Consider the following 10,985-nt stretch of genomic DNA (forward strand, 5'->3'; position numbering starts at 1 on the left):
TATGAATGTGTGTGAACGGGTGAATGTTGATATGTAAAGAGCATTGAGGGTTTATATCTCAAATACGTAGTCTGAACACATGAGGCTGTGTTTCCCCTTCTTCTGTTTATTAAGGGAAGGATGTTATACTTTTTAATCTATGAATCATCCCACTGTAGCTGGACTTCAGACTGTGATGTCAGCAGTGTGTGGGTGTGGTTTGCTGCATGCAGTCTGTATTTAAGGAAGTGTTGCTGCAGACTAACTTCACTTCAGCTCAGCAGCAGACCAGCTCCTCCCTCCAGAACCAACTATGGCCAGCACACGTCCCCCAAATGGTAAGTGAATAAACTTTATTGTTAATGATGATTGCAACTTATCTAAATACATACGTATAGATGGATAGGTGGCTTTCCATATGTTATAATAATGAACAGATCATAACAATCCAGTAAAAGAGAAAGGAAAAAGTTAATACAAAAATTATATTTCTTAAATTCCAATTAATTTTGAGAGCCTGGTTGATCCACTCCCAATGTTGGGGATTCAACATTACCTTTATTTGATTTTATTATATATTCTCAAGGCTACGTGAAGGTTTGTGTGGGATCATGTTTCAACACAAGGCAATTCAAAGTGCTTTACAAAAATAAAAAACATTAAGAGCATCAAAAGTGCAATGTAATCACATTGACATATAAACATTTAAAAGCAGTCACTGAAAAGTGAAGAGAACAAAATAAATATAAAACAAGCTTATAAATCAAATACATTAATCAAAGAGTGCAGTGAATAGTAATAATAATATGAATAGATCAATTAAAAGCAGTGACAAAAAGAAAAGTCTTCATCCTGGATTTAAAAGGACCTGCAGGTTTCTGGGAGTTTGTTCCAGATGTTTGGAGCATAATAACTGAACTCCTCCAGGTTTAGTTCTGACTCTGGGGACAGAGAGCAGACCTGAAGACCTGAGAGATCTGGATGGTTCATAATGTAGCAGCAGATGAGAATCAATAAATAGGCAAATTACCGGTATACCCTTAAACCATTTTAGGCCTAAAATGGTGAAAAGTAGGAAAGAAAAAAACTAAACATGCTGTAGTGACTTTTTGAACAAAATGTTTTCTCATTAAAATAAACGTATAGCTAGAGGCCACTGCTGCACCATTTCAGTTCAGGTTGAAGAGAGGCAGTTCAGAAGTCAAACATCCAGGCAAGATTACTGTTTAGTTTATTGTAGTTTCCAGTTCAAAAGCAAACATGTATGTTCTTCATGCTGCCTCTCTCTTGCTCCGGTAAAATGTATATTCCTGGTGCACCTAACATTTATTTAGCCACTACCTTTTTAACTGAACCTGCTATTCAACTAACACATGCTTGGTCTGGTGCTCAGTGCCCAAAGTGTCTACACAAATGAACTAAATAATAATAATGAATTAATATGTTATGACACGTACACATTTTTTAAGCCATCTTGTAGTTGCAGCATGTTATAAATACCTGGAGCTAAAGATATATATATTTTTCTCATCAGAATCAAACACATACAATGATGAGGCTCTCCGGATTGTGATGGTGGGGAAGACCGGAGCTGGGAAGAGCACCACAGGAAACACCATTCTGGGAAAAGAGGCCTTTGAATCAGAGTTCTCTGCTGAATCTCTGACTGTTAACTGTAAGAAGGCCTTTGGTGTGGTGGAGGGACAAAGAGTTAAGGTTATTGACACTCCGGGTATGTTTGACACCAGAACTGATGAAGAGAAGAACAGAAAATCTATTGTTCAGAGCATTTCTTTTGCTGCTCCTGGACCCCATGTCTTCCTGATCGTCATCAGACTGGGCAGATTCACAGATGAAGAAAAACAGACAGTGCAAATGATTCAGGAAATCTTTGGAGTAGATGCAGACGGATACAGCATGATTCTCTTTACCCACGGTGATCAGCTCCAAGGGAAACCTATCGAAGAGTTCTTGATGAAAAGTGAAGAGCTGCAGGAACTTGTGAACAGATGTAACGGGCAGTACCACGTCTTCAATAATGAGGTGAAGGATCGTTCTCAGGTCAGAGAGCTGCTCGACAAGATCAGAAACATAGCAGAGAGCAACGGAGGAAGCCATTACACCACTGACATGTTCCAGGAGGCAGAGAGGGCCATAGAAGAGGAGAAACAGAGAATCCTTAAAGAGAGAGAAGAGGAAATACGCAAAGAGGAAGAGGAAATGAAGAAGAGAATATCGGAAAAGTATGAGAAACAAATGAAGGAAGCAGAGGCAGACAGGGAGAAGTTGAATAAGTTAAATAAAATCCGCGAAAGGGAAATTGAGGAGGAAAGCGGGAGAAATAAAAAAGAGCAGGAGGATAGAGCCAGACAGGTAGCTGAGAAAAGCCCTTCCTCTCTCTCTCGTATAATGGAAAGATGCAATATATTATAAGGAAAACTCTCCTTATAAAGCCCTATATGAAGTTATAATAGAATGTGTGAGAATGTTTAAGCAAAACATTTTCTGTTAAGACACCTAAACCTGCAGGACTGGATAATTAACGTGTGTTTGATTAATTAAAATAAGATGGGACAATCAAGGGTTTGAATCATTTGAGTCAATCATTGAAAAATAAGTTGACTAATATCACAACACATGTAAAAATACGTAAACACGTAAAAAATGTGGGAAAGAAATGGAAGTTGAAAAATAAAGACACTATTATGCTTTGTGCTGAAGCAGTGTGTTTATGGTTCTTTTTGAAAATGATGCTCAACTGTTTGCTGTAACTGGATCAGTGACACACCATTAAAACACAGCAGCAGACTGAAGGGGCAGCTCAACTGTTAGCTATCAATTCATGTCTCATCTGTAACTGTGTTCATATCCATGAAGTGTCTGTCTTTTGTTTTCTTCAAATAAATTCCATTCTAGTTCATTTCTGAGTTTCTTTATTGTCACTTTTGAAATGTGTGAATATTGATTGAATTGGCCGTTTTTACATTTCAAACATTCTTATATAGTCTGTAAAACACCAGATATGTAGAAAAAGAAAGAATACATATTTAACAAAGGCTAAACTTGTTCTGTTCAAGGCAGGGGATTTATCAGCTTTTAGTTTTTGAAGCGTCGCACTGGAGCTTAACGTAAGACATCAATAAACTGTGATGTCAGCAGTAAAGGTAAAGTGAGCTTTGTTGCATGAAGTCTGTATTTGAGGAGAAAATGTGCCAAAAATGTTGGGTCAAAAAATCATATTTCTAGTGTTGAGTGCAATTCAACTGATTACATATTTATATAAAGATATGTAGCTTTTCAAAGTTCATAATGAACATAGAAACAGCATAGTGACGGGGAAAGAGAGAAAGTTAAACCTTTCTCAAATCTCCAGCAGTCTCGTGAGCTTGGAAGATAAACTCCTCAACGATCTGTTTAACAAGATCAGAAATAAAACAGAGAAGAAGGAAGAAACTGAAAGGTTCCAGAGGGCGGATGGTGAAATAAGAAATGGAGGATGAGCTCACATTTAATATCTGAATGTGACAAAGAAATGTTCCAACCTCTGAAAAAAAATTCAGGCTTATTCCATAAGCCATTTCCATGCATTTAACTAAAAGTACAAAAAATGCATTTACAAAATGTGCTTTTATTTAGGTAAGCTCAAGAATGTCAATAAAATATTGTAACTATTTCTTTCAAATCAGTGTGTGTGTGTGTACCTGTATTAGTGATGTTGTGGGGCCCATGAGTACAGAGTCACACGCGGGGACTTGCCTTTTCTTTAGGGACAAAATTCAAATCCCTACAATGTAAATGATTAGGTTACAATGTAAAGAATTGATTTAACCCCTGCATTCTGTTCACATGCTGCCCCCTGTGGTACTGCTGGGTTCAAATTGACCCGAAACATGATAGCGGGAAAAAAAAAATACAGAAATAAAAAAATAACATACACAATCCCTCACATAGGTTAGCAGTATCCTCATTTTAAACAATACATCTAGTAGTTAGGATTATTGTTTGCAAATACACTGAGGGCTGCTTTGCTACTCGGAGTATCATCAATCTCAATCTCTTTTTTTTGTAGCACATTTAAAACAACCTCAGTTGACCAAAGTGCTGAACAGGCAATATACAATAACACAATGGGAGTAAAATAATAAAACAATAATTCAAAACATGATGAAAAGCAAAATAACTAGAAACATATAAAAACACATACACAAACAAAGACGTGAGTTTTTAGCTGAGATTTAAAAAGTTCAATAGACTCAGCAGCCCCGATATGTGCTGGGAGGCTGTTCCACAGTCTGGGGGCAGCAACACTGAAAGCCCTGTCACCTTTTTTCTTGGACAGAGGAACCACCAACACGTTCTGCTGAGCTGAGCGCAATGCTCTAGCTGGAGCATGGTGCAACAACTCAGACAGGTAGTGTGGTGCCAGTCCATGCAATGATTTAAAAACAACAAGTAAATACTTGAACTGGATCCTGTAACCGACAGGAAGCCAGTGAAGATCTGCCGGAACAGGTGTGATGTGGTCATATCGTCTCTTCCCTGTAAGCAGGCATGCAGCCGTATTTTGGACCAGCTGCAGGCGACGGATCAAAAAACGAATCAACACCAATATACAGGGATTTAGAGTAATCTAAGCAAGACGTTATAAATAGGTGGATGAGCTGCTCAAATTCCTTACTAGGAAGATAGGCCTTTACCTTTCCCAGAAGCCGCAGCTGGAAGAAGCTTGTCTTGACAAACAAGCTTATCTGTTTGTCAAATTTAAAACAGCTGTCAAAGATGACTCCAAGATTTCTGACAGAGGGACGGCTGTAGGAGGCTAAGGGCCGAGTACACTATTAAAGCCATCCAGGAGTTCAGACTGTCCAAATATTAACATCTCTGTCTTGTTTTCGTTGAGACTCAAGAAGTTGATTTCCATCCATGATTTCATGTCTTTCAGACCAACACAATCTCACTCCCAACTCGGCCTATGTTGACGTTATGTCAGGGTCCCTGTCGTCACTTTCCAACGCAAGGGGGGGCCCTTTAGCGACGAGTCTAAACTATCAGGGACTCCCATTGACTTGCATAGAGCTCCCTGAACGTTGATAATAGACGAGTTGAGATTCATTCTCACAGCGTTTATCAACCTTTTTCTTATTCAATATCAAGCCACACTTAATGTTTTTACTTCTTTATTTTAATTGAATAATGTAGGACTTTTGTTGCCGTCAGTTATGGGGAGAGTAGGGGCTCAGAAAACTGAAATCTGTATTGTTTCATCGTTTTTTCCTTCTAATTTTGTATTCTTTTCTAAACCACACACTGTTATTTACTCAACAACAACACATAATTATCCTTGTGTTTATTTATTTGTTTGATTGTATAATGTCTGACTTTTGGAGTCCGTCAGGACCGAGGGTCGGAGCAGCTCATTCGAACTTAATGCACACAATGTTCAAATACTGCTTACTGCACATATTTCATATTTCTATAATTTATTGGATTCTATTTCAATGTAAATTACTGCTTTATTTTATTGCTATCTTATTTTATTTTATTACAGTGTTCTTAATATAGTTCACCATCTGTGTACTTTTTTAAAGGTTTGTTTTTTATTTGTATGAATGCACCAAGTCAAATTCCTCGTATGTGAACCTACCTGGCAATAAACCCGTTTCTGATTCTGATTCTGATTAAAGACAACGGAAAACTGTGACATACGAGTCAATTGGAGAGCGAGGCAGCATCATAGCAAATAACACAGGCAAATGGTCCGAAATACCAGTGTCACAAATGTACCTGATACGAACATCTAAACCATGAGACAACACAAGGTCCAGTGTGTATCCCTTTTCATGTGTCGGGCCGTTAATCGACTGTGTAAGAATAATTCATAAAATCTTTGACCAGCGGTCGGGAATCACATGAATATTAAATTCGTCAATGATTAAAAAGCCCTCCACTTCTACCAGTGGTCCGCGGGGTGCTGATGAATGAGCAATCGGGACGAAGGAGTTCAGAAAAGGCTGTATCATGGCCTCAGATTTAGAGATGCTGATCAACAAAGACTATTCAGAAATCCGTAAAAAAAGAGAAACATTAATAATAAAGTAAGTAAAGCACACATTAGTGATGAAATCAAAATAAAGAGAAATAAGTACACAACCATGGCTACACATTCTTAGCACTAATTTAAATAAAACTAAGTGATATTTATGGCATTGAAGTATTGTGAACTTAAAAGAATATAAATTGGGACATTTATTAAAAGTAGTATTTTTTTCTACATTAAAGTGATTATAGCGGGTACAAATTGCAGATAGGGTTTATGTTGCACATTGCAGGTTAATTGCAGAAGATTGCAAGAGTCTCTATTTTTTGGGGTCTACCAGGGCCGTGGTGGTTGGAGAGCCTGACTGCTGCAGAAAGGAAGGACCTGCGGTATCTCTACGTGTAAAGAACTGGAAGAACCAGTGGAAATGGTGCGGTATTCGGCGTTTAAGGTTCACTAATCAGTTAAAAAGTGTTTTTACAAAAGAGTAGTGCAAAGTAGGATAAATGAAAATATTAAAAAGCAGAAACTTCTCAGCGTTGAGTAGGAGAGATGTAAAAAGATGCAACACATGAAATGATATGAGACTTTTAAGGGTTTGAATCATTTCAGTCAACCATTGAATAAGAGGTGCAAAACAATCATACCATCTATCTGTAAAAAACCTAGAGGGGAAAGAAATGGCAGTAAAAAAGGAGGATGGTCAGTTTAATCCCTATCATGTTGTATGCTGAATCAGCCTGTCCATGTTTCTCTTGAAAACACTTTGACAACGTTCAGGCTGCTGTAGCAGCATTTATTTTATTATTTTCAAAGCCCTGCTGAAGGTTTTGAAAGTTTACAAGCTTGTGATTGCAGCTTAATATCACATCCTGTTATGAACAGAGACCGAGAGCTGCAGTTCCAAGTGCTGACTACAGTCTGCAGGTTTCTGTGTCATTTAGAAGAACAGGGGGCATTTCTTGTAAAGGCTGAAGGGAGGGGGGAGCAGGGTTTACTGAGGGCAGTTATCTAAATGAAACAAATTCAATTATATGAGACTTTCAAGAGTTTGAATCATTTCAGGCAAGCATTGAATACAAGGTGAAACACAATCATATCACATGAATGTGAAAACCTAGCGGGAAAATAAATTGCAGTCAAAATATAGAGATGGTCCGTTTAAATGTATGCAAATATAATCCAATGCCGATATGAGTCTGTAGTATATTTCTATATATTCCTGTACGTTAGTGAGACTGTATATTGTAAAGTACTAAATGTATTCAATAGTTTCGTTATAGTGTATATTATGTAGATACTCTAGTGATACATCTCCTTTCCATTGTGAATATTTAGATACTTGCTGCCTATATCTGTTTGTCATTGTATCTTTTATATATGTTTAACTCGTGTCATGCTATTCAACACTGCTGCTGTGACTTCAATAATATCCCAATCTGGGACGAATAAAGCGTTGAATGTGTGAATGCTGACTTGAATATGTAAAGCAAATTGAGGGCTCTCAAAGACTGGACAAGCGCTATATAAATACAGTCCATTTAAAATGTCACTCTTGAAATTCGTGAATATTCATGCATCTTACATTTAAAATATATAGTTTGTTAAATAAAAAAATCCATGGAAGGATTTTATACTTTTTAATCTATGAATCATCCCACTGTAGCTGATCTTCAGACTGTGATGTCAGCAGTGTGTGTGGGTGTGGTTTGCTGCATGAAGTCTGTATTTAAGGAAGTGTTGTTGTAGACTAACTTCACTTCTTCAGCTCAGCAGCAGACCAGCTCCTCCCTCCAGAACCAACTATGGCCAGCACACTTGCCCCAAATGGTAAGTGAATAAACTGTATTCATATTTTAACGTTTTATCGGCGAGGGGTGGATCTTTCAGAATTATTTTCAAACAAGTATGAGAAGAGCCGACCCACCCTCTTATTGTATATCAGTTACTGATTGAACGCTGCAGCTGATCTGATACTTACTGCAGTGTCACACCGGAGTGAACACTGATGAGAGGTTAAACATGCAGAGCTAACGTTAGCCTTTGGCTCATAGCCCCACCATCCTGCTTCCACCAGGAAAAACAGATCGTTTGATAACATACAAACAGGATAATATCAGAGGAACAAGTGTATCATACGTTGGTGGAAGCATCGGCTTAAAGCCTCCATTGACTGTTTTTATTCAGTAGTATGCTGATTTTATTTATAACGCCACTAAACTCCTTCTTTTGTTATTGTTTAGATTGAGAGACCCTTCGGAGCTAATTACATATTCTACATTCAAGAAAAAAATATATATTAAGGGCTAGCCAAGTGGACACCACATTATGCAACTTACAGTCTTAAATGTTTTTAACGGACCAACATGCAGTCACCTGTGCAACTAGCTAAGGAGAAAACAGAACAGCTACTTCCCACTTGCCCATTGTTATTATTAACTTAAAGGTGGGGTATGTAATTTATTTCAGAAACAATTTTTGTTATATTCCATGGAATGCTCTTAACATCCCGATAGCAATGAATATCTGAAGTGCTTTGACAACAAATCCATAAAAAATCTCATCTGTGGAAGCCGTAGTGCTGTAAAAAGCACGACCAATCATCTGAGCCGGCTAAAGTAACTGGATGGCCTACCTGCCTGTCAGCCTTCCATCTGTGCACAAACTTATCTCGTGCCCTCATTGGTCATGTGCGCGTTTGTGTGTGTTGGAGGAGGGGCTCTGTAAGGAAGTGGCAGATTTGTTCCGGTTGTGTATTTTCAAAATCTAGCGCACTCGAGCTGGTTTCTCCAAAATTACCTACCCCACCTTTAAGATATGAGTACTAAAAGTACTTAAAATATATGTTGTTTTTTTCCCCCATCAGAATCAAACACACACAATAACAATGTTCTCCGGATTGTGATGGTGGGGAAGACCGGAGCTGGGAAGAGCGCCACAGGAAACACCATTCTGGGAGAAAAGCGCTTTGAATCAGATTTCTCTTTTGATTCTCTGACTGTAGACTCTGCGAAGGTCTTTGGTGGCGTGGATGGACAGAGAGTTGCTGTCATTGACACTCCGGGTCTGTCTGACACCAGGTTTGATGCAGAGAAGACCAGAGGCAGTATTAACCAGAGCATTTCTTTTGCTGCTCCTGGACCCCATGTCTTCCTGGTCGTCATCAGACTGGGCAGATTCACAGATGAAGAAAAGCAGTCAGTGAAGAAGATTCAGGAAATCTTTGGAGAGGATGCAGACAGATACAGCATGGTTCTCTTTACCTACGGTGACCTGCTCAAAGGGAAACCTATCGAAGAGTTCTGGAAGAATAGTGCAGATCTGCAGGAACTTGTGGGGAAATGTCACGGGCAGTACCACGTCTTCAATAATGAGGAGAAGGATCGTTCTCAGGTCAGAGAGCTGCTCGACAAGATCAGAAACATCACAGAGAAGAACGGAGGAAGCCATTACACCAATGAAATGTTCCAGAAGGCAGAGAGGAAGATAGAAGAGGAAAAACAGAGAATCCTTAAAGAGAAAGAAGAGGAAATACGCAAAAAAGAAGAGGCAGTGGAAAAGAGAATAGCAAAACTGTACGAGGAAAGAATGAAGGAGTTGAAAGATGATAAGGAGAGGTTGTTTAAGCTAATGGAAGATCGCGATAGGGAGATTAGCGAGCTCATCAAGAATATGATGAAGAATGAGCATGAAAGGGCCAGATGGCAGGCTGAGAAGTCATCTTGTACAATATCATAGATTTATTTCAAAAGAATAACTAACATGTCAGCTGGTTTGCATAAGAGAGCGTCTGACCTCCTGCTGCTGGACTGAAGCAGATCTACCAAACCTTTGACTGTCTGATTCTTTGCACATCTTTATCCTCTCTTTTTGGATTTTCTTGTTTAGAGTGATTTCATGTAATATTGGTTAATCATGTGTTAATAACCTTGTGGGTGTCTCAAGTAAAAATATATTAGTGTGTTTAACTGGTGTCTTACTAATTGGTTATTAACTGAATGATATGTGTTGTCATGTTTTATTCAAAATAAAACCATCCCACCCATTCGGATTGGGAGATCCTAAAACAACTGCACGTCGTCCTCTCCTGCTTTTAGGTAAGACTGCACAACTGCCTCTCACTCACACTCAGTTAGAGTCACGCCTCATTACAGACACTAGAATCTGGATCACTTAAGAAATGGAGTAAATTGTAGGTTAAAACAGCTGGTTCATTAAACCAGGTTCTGCAGAAGTTAGTAGAAGTCAGACCTTGCTGATCCAGCTTGAAGCCTGGGGGTACAATTACAAAGACTCTAAAGCTCCTGATAGGTCAATTAGTAGGTGTGATTAATAGCCAGAAACAAATTCACGTCATAAAGCATAAACATCTCATGTTGCTAACAGACTAAAAGCAATGACTCAAAGCTGCCTTCACTCTGTACATGGGATGGTGGCATAACTTGGTTTGCAGTTATCAAAAGGAACCATGAAAATGCAGGAAGACTGGATATTTAATTGAAGAATCTGGTTAATAAAACTAATTGTGAAATAATTGAAAATTTCTGTATTTTCTCTTGAGTAATTATGAATAATGCTGTACTGAATATAGTTACCATTTTTCTTTTCACCACTGTCTAACAGCCACATGGGGGTGCTGTGTTTCAAGGTTTTAAATCAAAGATGATCTTTTTCGTTTAGCAGCACTTGGCCTAATAAATGGCTGCAGTTGAGCTTTTGACATCAAATCATCTCAATTGTGTCAATACTAATAATTATTCTTCTTACACCAATAAAATGATCCAGAAGGCAGAGAGGGCCATAGAAGAGGACAAATGGAGAATCCTTAAAGAGAGAGAAGACGAAATGCGCAAAGAGCAGGAGGAAATGGAGAAGAGAATATTGGAAAAGTATGAGCAACAAATGAAGGAAATGAAAGATGACAGAGAGAGGTCGGAAAAGCTACTTCAAACTCTTGAAAGAGAAATAG

At 38.5% G+C, this 10,985-nt stretch overlaps 2 protein-coding genes across 2 annotated transcripts; both read left to right on the forward strand.

Annotated features, from left to right (window-relative positions):
• Nucleotides 1-250: 250 nt before the first annotated feature.
• Nucleotides 251-2,899, forward strand: LOC307020563 (GTPase IMAP family member 7-like). Its single transcript, XM_079652020.1, has 2 exons — nt 251-317; nt 1,514-2,899. Exons 1-2 carry the CDS (start codon nt 293-295, stop codon nt 2,410-2,412), a joined length of 924 nt encoding a protein of 307 aa, XP_079508146.1. The 5' UTR covers nt 251-292; the 3' UTR covers nt 2,413-2,899.
• Nucleotides 2,900-7,749: 4,850 nt separating this feature from the next.
• On the forward strand, nt 7,750-9,984 carry LOC307020565 (GTPase IMAP family member 9-like). Its single transcript, XM_079652023.1, has 2 exons — nt 7,750-7,846; nt 8,883-9,984. The coding sequence occupies exons 1-2, from the start codon at nt 7,822-7,824 to the stop codon at nt 9,752-9,754; spliced, it is 897 nt and encodes a 298-aa protein (XP_079508149.1). The 5' UTR covers nt 7,750-7,821; the 3' UTR covers nt 9,755-9,984.
• The last annotated feature ends 1,001 nt before the right edge of the window (nt 9,985-10,985 follow it).

Source organism: Notothenia rossii, assembly GCF_949606895.1.
Source record: "Notothenia rossii genome assembly, chromosome: 9".
NCBI lineage: Eukaryota > Metazoa > Chordata > Actinopteri > Perciformes > Nototheniidae > Notothenia > Notothenia rossii.

Bases quoted from the DNA above. Each gene is read 5' to 3' on its own strand.
- LOC307020563 (XM_079652020.1), top strand. From the start codon at position 293: ATGGCCAGCACACGTCCCCCAAATG. The intron at 318-1,513 runs GTAAGTGAATAA...TTTTCTCATCAG, and splicing joins CAGCACACGTCCCCCAAATG to AATCAAACACATACAATGAT.
- LOC307020565 (XM_079652023.1), top strand. From the start codon at position 7,822: ATGGCCAGCACACTTGCCCCAAATG. The intron at 7,847-8,882 runs GTAAGTGAATAA...TTCCCCCATCAG, and splicing joins CAGCACACTTGCCCCAAATG to AATCAAACACACACAATAAC.